The 17,165-nt window shown below is 36.5% G+C and overlaps 1 protein-coding gene across 2 annotated transcripts in view; it reads right to left on the bottom strand.

Moving 5' to 3' along the window:
• The window catches only part of SLC13A1 (solute carrier family 13 member 1), a 250,694-nt gene that overhangs the window by 26,334 nt on the left and 207,195 nt on the right, over positions 1-17,165 (bottom strand). The window contains exons 14-16 of one of the 2 annotated variants that reach the window (XM_047849259.1): positions 15,738-15,899; positions 14,171-14,308; positions 11,976-12,141 (exon numbers count right to left, since the gene is read on the bottom strand). In XM_047849259.1, coding sequence (XP_047705215.1) covers positions 12,004-12,141; positions 14,171-14,308; positions 15,738-15,899 — 438 coding nt within the window. In that variant the 3' untranslated portion in view covers positions 11,976-12,003. Of the gene's footprint in view, positions 1-11,975; positions 12,142-14,170; positions 14,309-15,737; positions 15,900-16,928; positions 17,020-17,165 lie in introns of those variants that run through there. The other variant, XM_047849260.1, reaches the window with a different exon arrangement.

Here is a 17,165-nt window from a genome sequence, read left to right on the forward strand (position 1 = left end):
TCAATACTACCCTAAGCAATCTACATATTCAATGCAATCCCTATCAAAGTAACATCAGCATTCTTCACAGAGCTAGAACAAATAATTCTAAAATTTGTATGGAACCAGAAGAGACCCAAATAGCCAAAGCAATCTTGAAAAAGAAAACCAAAGGAGGATGCATCACAATCCCAGACTTCAAGATATACTCCAAAACTGTAATCATCAAGACAGTATGGTACTGGCACAAGAACAGACACTCAGATCAATGGAACAGAATAGAGAACCTAGAAATGGACCCACAAACGTATGGCCAACTAATCTTTAACAAAGCAGGAAAGAATATCCAATGGAATAAAGACAGTCTCTTCAGCAAGTGGTGCTGGCAAAACTGGACAGCAATATACAGAAGAATGAACCTGGACCACTTTCTTACACCATACACAAAAATAAACTCAAAATGGATGAAAGACCTCAATGTAAGACAGGAAGCCATCAAAATCCTCGGGGAGAAAGCAGGCAAAAACCTCTTTGATGTTGCCTGCAGCAACTTCTTACTCAACACGTCTCCAGAGGCAAGGGAAATAAAAGCAAAAATGAACTACTGGAACCTCATCAAAATAAAAAGCTTCTGCACAGCGAAGAAACAATCAGCAAAACTAAAAGGCAACCGACAGATTGGGAGAAGATATTTGCAAATGACATATCAGATAAAGGGTTAGTATCCAAAGTCTATAAAGAACTTATCAAACTCAACACCCAAAAAACAAATAATCCAGTGAAGAAATGGGCGAAAGACATGAATAGACACTTTTCCAAGGAAGACATCCAGATGGCTAACTGACACATGAAGAAATGCTCAACATCACTCATCATCAGGGAAATACAAATCAAAACCACAATAAGATACCACCTTACACCTGTCAGAATGGCTAACATTAACAACTCAGGCAACAACTGATGTCGACGAGGATGTGGAGAGGATCTCTTTTGCACTGTTGGTGGCAATGCAAGCTGGTGCAGCCACTCTGGAAAACAGTATGGAGGTTCCTCAAAAATCTAAAAATAGAACTACCCTATGACCCAGCAATGGCACTACTAGGCATTTACCCACGGGATACAGGTGTGCTGTTTTGAAGGGACACATGCATCCCCATGTTTATAGCAGCACTATCAACAATAGCCAAAGTATGGAAAGAGCCCAAATTTCCATCAATGGATGAATGGATAAAGAAGAAGTGGTATATAGATACGATGGAGTATTACTCGGCAATCAAAAAGAATGAAATCTTGCCATTTGCAACTACGTGGATGGAACTGGAGGTTATTATGCTAAGTGAAATTAGTCAGTCAGAGAAAGACAAAAATCATATCAATTCACTCATATGAGGACTTTAAGATAAAGAACAGATGAACATAAGGGAAGGGAAACAAAAATAATGTAAAAACAGAAGGGGACAAAACAGAAGAGACTCATAAATATGGAGAACAAACTGAGGGTTGCTGGAGGGGTTGTGGGAGGGGGGATGGGCTAAATGGGTAAGGGGCTTAAGGAATCTACTCCTGAAATCATTGTTGCACTATATGCTAACTGATTTGGATGTAAATTTTAAAAAGTAAAAATAAAATTAAAAAAAAAGAATATTACACATAAAGCAGTAATATATTATGTAAATTGTGATAGTTAAAGATGTATACTGTGAATCTTCAAGAAACTAGAAATATTACAATAAATAAGTCAAGGAATGAAATAAAATTAAGTCATAAAAAAGTCAATAATCCAAAGGAGGGCAGTACAAGAGGGAAACAAAGCACGGAACAAATAAAATTGGAAAAAACAGCAAAATTGTGGATTTAAATGCAATTATACAAAATGTAACATAAATACAAAAGACATAAATACTTAAATTAAATAGCAGAGTCAGTCATATTTGATTAATACATAAGAACACAAGATTTGATCATATTTCCTATAAGAAACTCACCTTAAATATAAAGACACAAGCCAGTTACAAATAAAGGACTGGAAAAAGATAACCTATGCTAAAACTAATTTAAAAAGTATACTTACATTAATACCCATATATTTCAGAGTGAAGAATATCAACATTGGTAAAAAGAGCATTATATAGTGATAAAGGCATAGAGTACATAGCAACCTTATGTTTACACACTAACCAAAAAGTAGAGTTTTGAAAAACATAGAGCAAAAGCAGGTCAAAATGCAAGTAACTGACAACTCTACAATTATAGGCAAAGATTTCAAAATTCCTCTCTTGATATATATTGGCAGAACAAGGAGGAAAAAAAATCGGTAAGAATATAGAATAATTGAAAAAAGTATCAACAAAGTTGGCCCAATTGACACTTTACAAGTCTCTGCTCAGCAACAGCAGAATACATACCCTTTTCAAGGCAGAATATTTCTCAAGATAAACAATATTCTTTCATAAAGAATCTCAATAAATTTAAAATAATTTAAATTCTACAACTCTTCCAGACAATTGAAGAGAAGAAAATGCTTCCTAACTCATTCTCTTAGGCAAGCATTATCCTAATACAACAACAAAAACAACAAAGTAAGGAAGCTACAGACCAATGTCCATCCTGAACACTGGTGCAAAAATTCTTAACAAAATTTTGGTAAACAAAATCTAACAATATATAAAATACAAAATATCATGTTCAAAGTTTGTCTAATTCAGTGTAATTTAGCATATTAAAAGACTGCAAAATAAAACTAGAATATAAGCTCCAAAGGTGCAGCAAAAGCATTTGACAAATTCCAACATCCATTCCTAATTAAAAAAAAAAAAAAAAAACCAACAACAAAAAAAACCTCTCAGCAAACTAGCAGGAGAAGAGTTCCCTCAATCTGATTAAAAAGGCTCTGAAAATTCAACAGCAAACATTCATAATTAATGGTAAAAAAAAATGCTACTAGGAGAAGAAAAAACAAAGATATTTTAAGATAAAATGGGAAATAAAAGTAATCAGATTGGAAAGGGTGAAATACTGCCGATTTTATTCACAGAAGATATCATGTAGACAATTTTATGAAATTTACCAAAATAACAACAATAAGAAAAACCCCCCAAACCCACTCCAAAACCCAACTAGAAATACTAAGTAAGCTTAGCAACGGTGCAGGTACAAAATCAATTTATAAAAATGTATGGCATTTCTAAATCATGGCAACTATCAACCAGAAATTGAAGCTAAAATATAAGACCACTGACAATAGCAACACTTAGGGTTAAATGTGTTTAAAGATGAACAAACTGTACATCGAAAACTATATAACATTGCTCAGAGAAATTAAAGAATACCTAAATAGAGAAATGCAGTGTGTTCATGGGTCAGGAGACTCAAAATTTTTAAAATGTCAATTCTTCCTCAGTTCATTTATCCATTATGACTAGAGTTCATTGGGTTCTTGTTCTAGTCTCAAAAATGTTTGTTTCTGGTACACGGCTTATTTTAATTGTCTAAGGTGGTAAAAGTCCCTCAACTCCGTCAAGAAGTGCTAGGAAAGGAAGGCCTCTGGAGGCTAGTCTGGAAGTCCAGCATCTAACACATACAAAATTGTTTGAGGAATTGAAGACTTTCTTCAAAGTAGAAGCCGATTTCACGGCAGTCATGTTAAAATAAATCGAATTTCCTGTTTTCAGAACATCTCTTCTTTCTTTCCTAAACTGTGCCACCAAAACTTCCCCTACTTTCTATCAGGATGACATGGAATTTGAAAGCCGTTGTATGAAATATAAGGTATGTAATTTTCAAGCTCTAGTTGCAAATTTATCCATAGGCCATAATTGAATCTGGAGTAGATGTGCAAAGTGATCTATTTGTAATTTCTTTGTGTAGAAGCCCTGTTAAGAGATCGCTATCCTGAGGTTCTAACAAACATAGTATCTGACTTTTCTGAGGAATCTAAACCACGTTTGCTTAAAAAAAATGCATCAAGAAACAAAAAACAAAAAAGAAACAAAAAAGGGCAGAATGAAGCAATTAGAATAAATAAGGAAAAATAATGGAAATGCTGGCTATTTCACATGGATTCAAGAGCACACAAATCCTCTTGGAATGAAGGAGGAGGCTGCGTGACATTTCTGATATTTTGGTAATCTTCAGGGCGTACTTTTTACAGAACAATAACCACAAAGGCATAGCATCTGACTCAGTGGCCCAGCGGTAGACGTGCTGCTGCGGGGAGGTCAGAGGGTAGGCTCAGCTCAGCAGGTGCACAGAACTACAGCTGTCAGGATTCATCAACAACCCTGCAGACAATGCTCCAGGGAGCATTGGCAACATGGGGAGTTTTGAACTATTTGAAAATCCCTGAAGTGAAAACTAATGATGAGAATCATTTAATGGAGTGAGAGGCTCATTCGATATGAACATAATGCCACATTATTTCAGTAAGTTATTCAACTTGGCTTACAGTACTGTCTATGGTGTCTAAATTTCCTTATAGAGTCTTTGTGCACTGAATTCTATAAATTGAGGTCCATTAAAAAAAATACATACTTTGGTCACTGTTTCACCTCCAGTGTTCTCTCTCAACTTATTGGGTAAATATTAGAAGATTCTCTGGAAATCTCTGCTTAGGTGTTATGAACTAGGAGTAACCTTTCTCACTTAAATCCTAAGGTTTCAATGAGATCTTGGCTAAGAGCCTCCTGAAGAAGGAGTCTGACCAAGTCTAGTGATTTTATGAGTGCAATTACTTCTGTGTGCTGTGGTGAGGAATAAAAATGATACAACATTGAGAAGAATACTATCTCATACTGAGCTTTTACTATGGCCAGTTACTGTTGTAAGTGTTCTCTGTGTAATTAACTCATTTAATGCTTGTAACTCCATGAAAATATCCTTCTGCCTTCCCATTTTCAGATGAGGAAATTGCAGCATACAGAGGTTACCTAACACATCTGAAGACGGAATCGTGAGTGGAGAGCAGGGATTCAGTGCTGGCAATCTGCCTCCAGATCCTATGCTCATAAACACTTCTTAAGACAAACAATGGTTTTGGTCTCCATTTGAGCTAGGCTGATGTGCTCTGTTCTGTGGCTATAAGGTTGCATCCATTATTTTTAATGAATAATTAATTAATGACTTATTGAATGAATGAATGAATGAATGAATGAATATACTGACTCTTCTGGGTATAAGATGTGAGCTTCAGGCTCTCTCTCCCTTGCACTTAACATGCAGTCCAGCAGGAAAGCAGACTAATGGGAAGGAGTGTGGTACAGGTGAGGCTTAGACACACTTTCCTCCTCAGACTGCCAGGACCCCAGAGAGATGCAGAGTATCCAAAGTCCTGAAAGCCCTTCAAGCGGTGGATCAATAGAGCCTGTGGTTACAATGAGGAGATGTTGACTTCAGGGATGATGTGAGTCGCATGAGTACATCTTTCAATCAGAAGTGAATGATAAAACCAATGAGAACTGTACACTTCCGAGGACTGTGCATCTTGGTGGAAGCCAGTCTAATCACAAAGACTAGATACATTACAGTCACTCAGTGAGAGTTTCACATGTACGGTCCACAAAACTTGGATAAAAACTGTAAGCTGAAGGAAATAAGAGAGAGGATCGAAAACACAAAAACTAAGTTTGACTAAATTAAACTCTGAAATCCGTTAAAACACTGAAATGGTGAATTTGGCTTTGATTTAGTTAGATTAAGTGTCCTACTGCCAAGAAAATGGGGCTTGAGAGCAAAATTAGACTATTTTGTCTCCTTGGAACTGTACATTTTGCTCTTGTAGTATTTTAATTCTACTTGGTTTTTCAAACCCATATATTTATCAGTTTGATTATTCACCATTTCTTATTGTGTCACATTATCTTCTTCCTTGAATTCTTTTTCTTTTGATATGACCAATAGAAGTAATTTTGGAGCTTTGGTTAGTGGTAAACTGTCTTAGTTTTTGTTAGTTTGAAAATTCTTTAGTTTTCTTTTTTGAAATTTTATTTTAATTTATATTTTGGAGACAGAGAGAGAGCATGAATGGGGGAGAGGGGCTGAGGGAGGGAGGGAGAGAGAGAGAGAGAGAGAGAGAGAGAGAGAGAGAGAGAGAATCTTAAGTAAGCTCCACTCAGCGCAGAGCCCAATGCAGATCCCACAACCCTGGAATCATGACCTGAGCCGAAATCAAGAGTTGGGTGCTCAACTGGCTGAGCCACCCAGGTGTCCCTTCTTTTATTCTTAAAACATAGATTTTCTAGATATCCAATTCTTTGTTTTAGCACTTGAAGATACTTCACTGTTTCTAATTGCTTTTGAGAAAGTAGCCTTAGTCTAAGCCTTAGTCTTCTATTAAGATCTTGTCTTTCTCTTGGTTGTTCAACTATTCACAATCATGTAGGTGAGTGTAGATTTACTGTTTTTCCCCCCTAAGTCCTGCTTTGGATTCATCATGCTTCTTGAAAATCTGGATTCGTTTATTTTATTAGTATTGGAAAACTGTCACTCATTGTATTCAGTGATTGTGTCTCCTTCATTTTTTAAATCTACTCTTGGAATTCTAATTAAACATATGTTATAATTTGGCATTCTAGCTTGTATTTTTCTTTACTTCCATTTCAGGGCTCCTTTTGTCTATCTCTGTGTTGCATTCTAATTAATTTTTTTGGGAATGTGTTGTCAAGTTCACACAGTTTACTGGTTTGTAAAATGTGCTATTTAACCCATTCATTAAGTTTTTAACTTAACTTATAGTTTTCATGTCTAAAATTTCTATTTGATACTTTTTCAGATCTATCTGGTCACTTTTTACAGTCTCTCATTCCTTATTTTATTTGATTTCTATTGTTGTCATAAAAACTACCACAAATTTACTGGCTTAAAACAATAGTCATTATTATCCTAAAATTCTGTAGATTAACAGACTTGTCCAAAACAAGTCTCATAGGATTAAGATCAAGGCATCTTCCAGGCTGTGTTCCTTATTGGAGTTTCTTGAGGAGAATCAACTTCTAGGCTTAGGATTGGTAGAATTCAGTTCCATGAATCTGTAGGACTGAGGCCTCTGTTTTCTTGTTGGGTTTCAACCAGGGGTCATTCTCGGCTTCTAGAGTCTTCTGCATTCCTGGCTTATAACCCCTTTCATCTTCAAAAACCACCGATAATGAGTTAGGCCTTATAATGCTTCCAATCTCTCTGACTTCTCATTGTCTCATCTCACCCCCTTGACTCTTCTGTATTCCTCTTTTGGTTTTAAAATCTCATATGATCACATTAGACCCATCTGGATAATCCAGGATAATCTCCATATTTTAAGGCTAGCTGATGAATAAACTTAATTATGTCTGCAAACCCCCTTCATCGCAATACCTAGATTAGTGTTTGATTGAATAACCAGAAGACAGAAAACTTAGGGAGACATTTTTAGAATTCTGCCTACCACAATTATTATATTTCTCATACCCTCTTTTATATTGTCAAACATTATACTTCCTCATTTTATATTCTGTATTTGATAAGTAGAGTATCTATTGTCTTTGTCCTTTGGATTATTCAGGCTCTTGCACAGTATGTTTTGCGTCTTGGCAGAATTTACAAGTTTTGATTATAATCTCTCACAGAGATTTCACCTTAGTAATTCTCTGAGCCCCAGGCTGAAGAAGGTGCTCCTTCCTTTTGCCAGATACTTGGGCATACTACCAACCCGGGATTGTTTTAAGATAAAGTTTCAGATTAAGGTTTTTTTCCAATACACACTGGTATTGAGAGTTTAGGCCCCTAACCTGCACAGTTACGAATTCTCAAGGGAGATTTTACTCTTCTACCTAGTGCATAGGCCAAAACATGAAGGTTCCTTTGATGTTTTCCTCTATAGGATGGGCTTTTTTCCCCCAGTTCACATTTGCTCTGAGAATACAGCCCTTTGAGATCCTCACTCAATTTAGTTTTCCATTCAACCTACACTTGCTTGGGTCCTGGCTTTGTCACCCATCCCTTGCTTCCTGTGTATCTACCCATTAAAAGAAAATTTTGAGATGTCTAGGGATTAACAGTTGCCACTGTCAGTCCTTGGTTAAGTCTCTGGGTGCTTGCTGGTGCTCAATCATCTTTCTCTTGAGGACTTCCATTATTTTCTTGCTGGCATAGGAATATATGTTATACAATATTTTTTATTATTTGGTTTAAAATCTACTCCCCCTAAAAATACCCCCAGTATCTATACCACTATACTATAAGTAAGAAAACCTCCTTTATTTCTTTTTTAAACCCTGAGGCTTTTTCTTCTTAGGCAAATGATGATCCCCATATTTGGAAAAACCCATTGATTTCTGCTTTAGTTCTACACTGGTTTACTGTTTACTCTTGGTCTAGTCTGGTCTTGCTTTTACAAACACAGTCTGGGGACCTGTGTTTTTGATATCTGCATCCAGAAAACTTACCTAATAACTTTTTACCCCCCACCCCCTTTTTTTTTTTTGAGAGAGAGAGAGAGAGAGAGAGAGAATGCATGTGAGCACGGGAAGAGCAGAGGAAGAGGGAGAGAGAGAATCTTAAGCAGGGTCCATGCCCAACATGGAGCCCAACATGGGGCTCGATCCCACGACAGTGACATTATGACCTGAGCTGAAATCAAGAGTTGGAGGCTTAACCAACTAAGTCACCCAGGTGCCCCATAATTTTTACTTTGATTAAAGTGCTTCTGGGGCACCTGGATGGCCCAGTCGGTTGAGCATCAGACTTTGGCTCAGGTCATGATCCTACTATTCTTGGGTTTGAGTCCCACATCAGGTTCTGTGCTGACAGTTTAGAGCCTGTAACCTGCTTCAGATTCTGTGTCTCCCTCTTTCTCTGCCCCTCCCCAACTCATGCTCTGTGTGTCTCTCTCTCTCAAAATAAATAAACATTAAAAAAATAAAGTGTTTCATTTCTTCTTTTGCTTAAAAAACTTTTCTTTAATACTTATCTATTTTTGAGAAAGAGTGAGACAGCACAAGCAGGGGAGGGGCAGAGAGAGAGAGGAAGACAGAGAATCTGAAGCAGACTTCAGGCTCTGAGCTGTCAGCACACAGCCCGATGCAGGGCTTGAACCCATCAACTGTGAGATCGTGACCTGAATCGAAGTTGGACGCCTAAATGACTGAATCACCCAGGCGCCCCAATCTTTATCAAATATTTAGCCATGGCAGAGATATAATAATGTATCAAATAATAAATCTTTTACGTATTATACTATGTAGTATACATGTCAAGAAACTTCCAAGGTACCAGGATATTATATTATCAATTTTTGATAACAGGGTTGATGACTCTCATTGGTTAAAAGCATACTTCCCCACCTCCCAGGCTGAAAGGAGAGAACAAAGCCGTGTTGACCAAGTGAGGTGGAAAGAGTGCAGACATTTGAAGGGAAGGAAGTCTGAATTCTAGAGATGCTGACATGTACAGAGGCAGCTGAAGTGAGTGAAAGACACACACATACGCCAGTGGGGCCTCCAAACACTTGCATGAACAGACAGTAAATAGGCACTTAGTGAAATTGCTACTATTATCTAGACAAGAGCCAATCCTGAGGAAGATACTGGGACTTAAAGTGACAAAGATTTCTAGTTAACCTTTAAGAAAGGATCAGGATAATAACAAAAACACTCTCTACCATGGAGTGGGAGGACACAGATTTGTTTGATCATCTGTTTAGATTGCCTTTTGGAAACTTCCAAAGACAGTACACAACTTTCAAACTAAAATAGCTTGAGAACTTTGATGTAAATGGGACAAATGTGAAATGGATGAGTTAAGTCATTTTTGATATGTCAACTAAACATAAAGGTGGAGCAAGAGAACAGTATGGCTCACTTAAACAAATTTGACTAAGTATTATTTTTCTTGTACTCAGCTGGCAGCTGTGGAAGCAATTCATTAAAATGAATCAAGCTGAAATGTTTGTATTATTTTTTTGAAGGGAAAACTTCTTCACTCTAATTTGAAAAGTCACTTCATTTTTTCATAATTAAAATGTATTCATCACATAATATAATTCAGCAGTGATAAATTGAATGACTAGAAAAAAAGCCAAAAAGTAATAGATTCTATTGATCATAAGTAAAAGTATAACATATGATAGGGAAAAAAATAAGTGAATAGGGGGAACTTAGAAGACATACATAAAGCAGCAATATATTGTAAGGCTTAAATGGACAAATTTTTAAAAAAATGATAAATTTTGCATTGACTAATAGACAATGAACATAGACAATGTATAATATATAATTTTTAAAGGAATGTCTTCCTTTTTAAAAACTACTTTTTGCTATATTTAATTTTCAAGAACAACCTTATAAGTACCATCATTTGCATAAAAACCAACTGAGGGCTGATGACTTCTATCAAGATTAAAAATACCAAAAGTATTTTCTTAACCTGTCTTCCACTTTATTTTTAGCATGAGAATTGTTATGTTTTAACTTCTCCATCCTTTCCTAACTGTGCACATTATTTTGTTTTTCATTGTTGTTTTTTCCCCTGTAGTCGAATTTAGGAAATGTCAACAGACCTTATTCTTTTTCACATCCTGAGTGCTAGGAGACTATTCTCTTTCTATTTTTGTTTGGATGTTCAGATTTCTTTTTTCTTCTCTTCTCTTTCTTTTTTTCTTTCCTTTCCTTTCCTTTTCTGCTTTAAAGTTTATTTTTGAGAGAGAGAGAGAGAGCAAGCATGAGTGAGGGCAGAGAGAGAGAGAGAGAGAGAGAGAGAGAGAATCCCAAGCAGGCTTCACCACCAGCATAGCACCTGACATGGGGCTCTCAAACCCACAAACTTAGATCCTGCCCTGAGCTGAAATCAAAAGTCAGATGCTTAACCAACTGAGCCACTCAGACACCCCTTCTTTTTTTCCTTTTTTTTTTTTTTTGCCCATGAATAACTTAATAACTATTAATTTAATAATTATTAAATTATTAACTATTTAGTAATAATAAAATTATTGTTCAATAGTTAATTTAATAATTTTTATTTCATAAATATGTCAACAGTTTTACTTTTTTATTCTTATTTTTCATCTGATATTTTGCCTCAATGTTGAAAATAATGGAGTTATGTTATTTTTTTCTATCTCTATACATAGTGATAATTCATTTAGATTTCTGAATCTTCTCTTTTTACATATGACATTATGTATTTCTGATTTATATTTATATTTTGTATTTATGTATTTATAAGATAACATAAACAAAACTGTTATACATATACATAAATGTGTTAATAGTTTTATAGTGTTCAGCTTTCTTTTATACCTACACTGTGCTAACAGTGCAAATCATAGCAAGCATTATTCACAGCTCTACAAAATGCATTTCTTAGTGCGCTGAGATAGAAAGGTATGAATTATATTAATCCAACCATAAGGTCAAGTAGACATTAATCCTTATCTATGAGATTTCTGTTGTTTAGTGGATTCAACTATAATTTTGAAACTACCAGTTCAATTTCAATTTTCATATCATATGTATACGTCAAAAATAATCTGGTATTTTTTAAAATGATAGAGTGCAGATTTCATTTAAATTAAACCTTTCTTCTGCACCAGCAGATGACCACTGCTTTGGTTTTTCAACAAATTCCCTTCAGCAACACTACAGAAATGATTTATCCAAGTACCTAATTAAGTGGTATGTTTTATTTCCTATTTCTAGCTTTATGGGAAGTTTCTGAAATACTAAATTGATGTTTGAAATGTTACACCAAACCAAAACTATAAAATGAAATAAATCACCTAATCTCTTTGAAGGTCATGTTATAAATTACTCTTACGTTGAAGCAGGATGCATAGGGTCTATGAGCAAAATCTCAGCTGTGAGCTTCTTGATAAAGGCACGGAGACGCTCTTTGCTGTGAACTCTGGGTTATGCCAGCAGGTTTTGAGCGTTTACTGGAACCACAAAAGCTACATCAGGACTAATTTAAATGTGTCATCAATTTCCCAAAGCCAAATCTGCAGTGAATTCTCAATGGTTCTCAAAACTCACCACAGGATAGTTATAATGTTCATGCTTGTCATGGCATGGTCGCATTACTAATTGGAGGAGCCCAAGAAGGGTAAGTAGACAGGTCAAACAGAGTCACAATCCAGGTGGACATGCCAAGCATCACCACAGCGACACCCACGATGTTAACACCAAGTCCAGCTTTAACCTTGAACAGGAAAGAGCATAAATGTCAGTCTCCCCAAAAGAAAACCTATAGGAGAGTTAGAACACTGTAGCAGAAAGTATATGCCAGATTTACATGCGCCCTAAATGATGTGTGTAAATTGTTGTCATTTCATAAAACAATGAATTCTTCCATTCATGTCAAAGGAGAATCCGTCCCCAGCTAAATGACATTTAGTTGGAGATGCTGAGAGGTTCCTCTTAGGAATATACTGGAATCAACTAACTCAAGAAAAAATCCCTTTAAAAAGTTGCCATTTCATGTTAAATCAGAATTTGAGTTTTGAGGTCTTGTCTTTCAGTGGGTAAGGTTCGGGTCACGATATGATAACTGGATCCTTCATGTTCACTCAATACCATTATTAGTTTAGCCTTTAGTATTCTCCTATTGAGATTTAATAAAATGCCACTTCTATCCATCTTTCTTAGAGTGCCCATTTTTCTGGCTCTTATGTCATCATCCTAGTAGCTACTAAAAATTTCAAAGTTGTTTTCTATCCATTAAAACAGAGACTGGCAAAATACTGCCCATGACCTGTTTTGGTAAATAAAGTTTTATGGTACTAGAACTATGACTATTTGTTCACATATTGTTGTTGGCTGCGGTCGTGATACAATGGCAGAATTGAGTAGTCGTGAGAGAGAGCATACGGCCCACAGAGTGTCAAATATTTACTGTCTGACTTTTTACAGGGAAAGATTGCTTACCTCTGCATTCTTTGTTTTAAAGCATGGAGCCCCAAAGCAAAAGGGGATATCTAGTGATGATTATTATAGGGAGTCTCCTTTTCTTTCTATGCAAGCCATTCACTTTTCCAAAATCCTGTTTTTATTGTTTAAATTCATGTGCACAGGACACTGGTTATATGGTGTCATACACATTTTCTTTTCCAAAAGATTATTATGTGACTTCTGCATAGAGGCATTTCCAAAATGTTTACACTGCAGGAATGTAGGGACAGCAATGTGTGTGGCGGGAGGGAGCTGGGACTTACCTGGGGAGTGCACCTGCAGAGTAAACTAATGGAAGTTACTTTCATTACATTCCTGTTTGGTTTGGTTTGGAAGTTGGTGATCAAGATTTGGGGGAGACTAGAGTATTCTCAAGCTAGTCCTTGCCTACCACGGCAAACAGCCATGAGCAAGGGAATGTAGAAAGGGACACAGTGACCACCTGGCTGAATACCGACAGGCCCATCAGGCGACCCACCCCCAAATATCCAAAGGCCCTAAATGACAATGGGCTACTTACAACCAGGCTCAGTTACCAAAAAAGGGAAAATTCCATATATTGCCAAACCTCTTCAACTTCCTCCTTTAAAAATGCCCCCCACCCACTGCCTCCTTGCAGACAGCCTTTCTTCTGCCGTCCTGCCCGTTGTTCTCTTGTGGTGTATTCAGCCAACTTCTATCTCCTCTGTTCTGCCTCAGGTGGCTTCCACCCGATCGTTGCCTCACATTTTGGGGCCCCCATCGGATCGGAAGAAACACCACATGTAGACACCACACTAAACGTTCTGTTATGACTTGCTTGCACTTTCATGTCAGATGCCACTATTAGAATCACAGCAAGAAAGACGACTTTTCATCAGCAGGCACTGAGCCCAGTATGTTATTCAAAGCAAATGTTGGTTGGTTGCAAAGATATTTGTGATAGAAAACCACAGGGCGTGGTTTTCTGCTGAATTTCATTAATTCTATTTCTTCCTTTTGCCTAGGTCAAGTTGGATTCTGATTTTGACATGTAAGTTTAAGCCCTTGTGTGGAACACAGTCTATGCTCTTTTCCCTCTTCCAGGGTGTTACTGATGCATTCAGTATCCGTGTTTGTGACTGCAAATTCTAATGGCCTGTTTGCTTCTGGTATCACTCTTGAAAACAATTCTATGACCAATCATGTACTCACCTTCAGAAACAGAACTCAAGCCATGCTTTCCCTGGAAGTTGATTAGTGTGTAAAAGGAGCGATAACGCAAGACATTGGACCTGATTGTTTTCTTTCAGCTCACTCACCATGTCAATTACTTTTAGATGGCCGTATGAAAAAACAATAGCATTGGGTGGATTTGCTACTGGTAGGAGGAATGCAAATGAAGTACACAGAGTAGAAGGTATCAAAATATAAAGAGGGTTCACTTGAATGGCTTCAGCCTGTTGGGAAAGACAAAGGAGTCTAAGCGAAATTTTGAGGTAGGCACCAAGCATCAAAATGAGCAAAATTATTATAATAAACTTTCACAGAAGCAGGTTAAAACTTAAAGACATAAAATTGTACACATAAATGCAACTCTAGCTTGAAGAATATTTTTCAGAAATGTCTCTTCCTCTTGTTGTTGTCTACATGGTTATTGATGCCCACATAAGTATTAAAGCTCAGTTCATTTAGAAAATAAAGTATCATTTATTCCAGGAACTAAATAAAAACAGAAGCAATTTATCATTTATCCAGTGTGCTAGGTGCTGTGTGTGTGTGTGTGTGTGTGTATTTATATAAAATAACTTAATTTTCCCAATGACCTATGAGATGGCTATTATAGCCCCAAATAACAGATGAAGAAACTAAGGCCCAGAAAGGTTAAAGTCCAGACACAAAGATGGCAAGCAGCAGAGCTTATGTAGGGGCTTATGTCTCTCTGGCTCCAAAGCTTCTCATTATTCCATTAACTTTTCTGCCTCTGCGCCATATATAATTTGAAATTTGCTTAGGGATCTTCACAGAAGAAGAGTCACTCCTATTCTTAATTCATCATCTAACTTTTCTAACTGTGCCATTTCATCTGTGCCCTGTTGAGAAATAAAAAACAGAAAAACCAAAATGGTATTTTGCCAGTATAAACTGCCTACATTTCTTCTCTAATTTGAAGCAGCAGCTTAAGAATGCTATCATATGCGCCTTGAGCTGGAGGAGAACAATTTCAGAAGGGCAATCCTTCTTAATTTAAAGTGCTACCTCTCACCAAACTTAGCCGTCCCAATAAGGAAAACATTTTACTTAACGCTATTTCTTGTAATTGCTAGCTAGGTGGGGAGAAAAAAGGTAGATTGTCGTTTCCTCTCTCTCCTTGCAAATCTGGTTTTTACTTATCTTTTAAAATTATTCCCTGGGCTATAGAGAGAAACAACCATGTCTAAGATATTTAAGCTTAAAGCCGGAAGCATAAGCCTAGCTTCTTATTCACTTGCAAATCACCTATATGAACCACTTCTCAGAAACTGAGGAATAATCTGGAGGGAGAAGTGTCAGTGTTAGACATGTAAATACTGAAGTTGCCAGGAAACACTGAATCCCAAAGTCTCAGAGCTGGAAAGGACCCAGGCTGACCCTTGTACTTATCTGCAAATGAAAAATCTGGGCAGAAAGAAGGTAAGTACTTCTCTTAAGATCTTGCTGCTTGAATGTAGAACAGAGTTCTGCGTTGAGGTCTCCCAACAAAGTATCAACCCAAATAAAGACCACTCTATAAGCTACTTATAGGAAGATAATTCGCACCAAAAATGATCCCATACCACAATATGAGAACAAGCAAAGTAGAACACTACACTTTTGATGAGTATAAAAGCAGATCAATGAGATACCCACCAGTGAAGATAATATCGGGAGAAGAAGGGTAATGGTAGCTGGATTGCTGGCTACCTCTGTTAGAGATGTGACAAGCAAAGAAGATATCAGAATTATTAGCCATACTGGTAATGAACCTAGAGGAGATAATTTATTTCCTATCCACTTAGATAGTCCTGATTCCTAAAAAAAAAAAAAAAAAGAAAATAATAATAATTTGTAATGTTATTTGTAAACAATTCATTTTAATCAGACACAATTTAAATGTATAAAATGTAACCTTTGCCCTAAGAACACAGTTTCTAAAATATAACTTTAATCTTTCATATTTTCCCATAGTTTGGTAGATCTAGGAGGCTCTGACATGGAGAAGTTCTCAATTATTCTGATTTTAACACTACCAACATGCTTTAGGAAATTTGAATTGTCTTCTCACATTTTTTAAATTAAAATTTAATTTTACCTAATTTATATGGACAAATCATGTGGTACTACAGGACTTCAAGAAAATGGAAGCCCTCTGGTCTGCCTCTCTCTATTCCTACGTTGTGTTCCCCAGAGACAATTTTCAACCCATATTAGCTATTTACAGCTATTTTTTAAACTATGTGTTTTCCTAATTTGCTAATTTAGATTTTGTTTACTGACTTTCCAATACGTTACATAAGGATTCAGCTTTCTTACACCATCCACCATACATGTATTTCCTGGCCCTCCATTTCCTTTACTCATATATCAACACTTTTTATTAAATCAATATTTAAATTTTGCCATTAGGATTATATGAATATTGTTCATACCTGAGACACTTAGTGTACTGTGATTATATTAAAACAAAGTTAACAGGCTTTTAAGAGAGAGCGAATTACAAAGAGGTGAATGCTTTAGTAGCTAGCTGCTCTCTCATCGCTCCCACCCAGGAGAGTTATTGAGTTCTGGACATTTGCCAAACTAATTACAGTTTGGAACAAAATTTTAAAAAATGAACTGTCTCCAAATCTTTGTAAAATCAGTTTCTAGGGGCATATTTTTCCACAGCCATATTTTTGAAATTCATGGCTTCAACATACCCACTCAGGGATAGGGTCATTCTGGATATCCCACAGAAATTTAATTCTATGTACCAGGATTTTCACAGCAAACTAGACCTCCTTCTATGGTTTCCCTAATTCTTCCAGTGGGAGGGGCTAGTGTATCAGAGGAAGTCCACACCTTTTAATTTTCTTGGATTTTGCAATTCTAGGGTCTGGCCAATGCTTTTAAAATCACTTTGAGTATCTAGAGTCCAATCCGGACAGATAGTCTGGGAAGGAGACATGAACAAAGTTAACATCAGTGTCAGAATTAGCGATTCTGATTCCCTCACAGTTCAAATTAGCAATAAAAATAACGGAAGTTACTGATTCTGAGAAACCAGATCTCATTATTTCTGAAATAGTAGGGGAAAAA

This window comes from Prionailurus viverrinus, chromosome A2 (genome assembly GCF_022837055.1).
Source record: "Prionailurus viverrinus isolate Anna chromosome A2, UM_Priviv_1.0, whole genome shotgun sequence".
Classification (NCBI taxonomy): domain Eukaryota; kingdom Metazoa; phylum Chordata; class Mammalia; order Carnivora; family Felidae; genus Prionailurus; species Prionailurus viverrinus.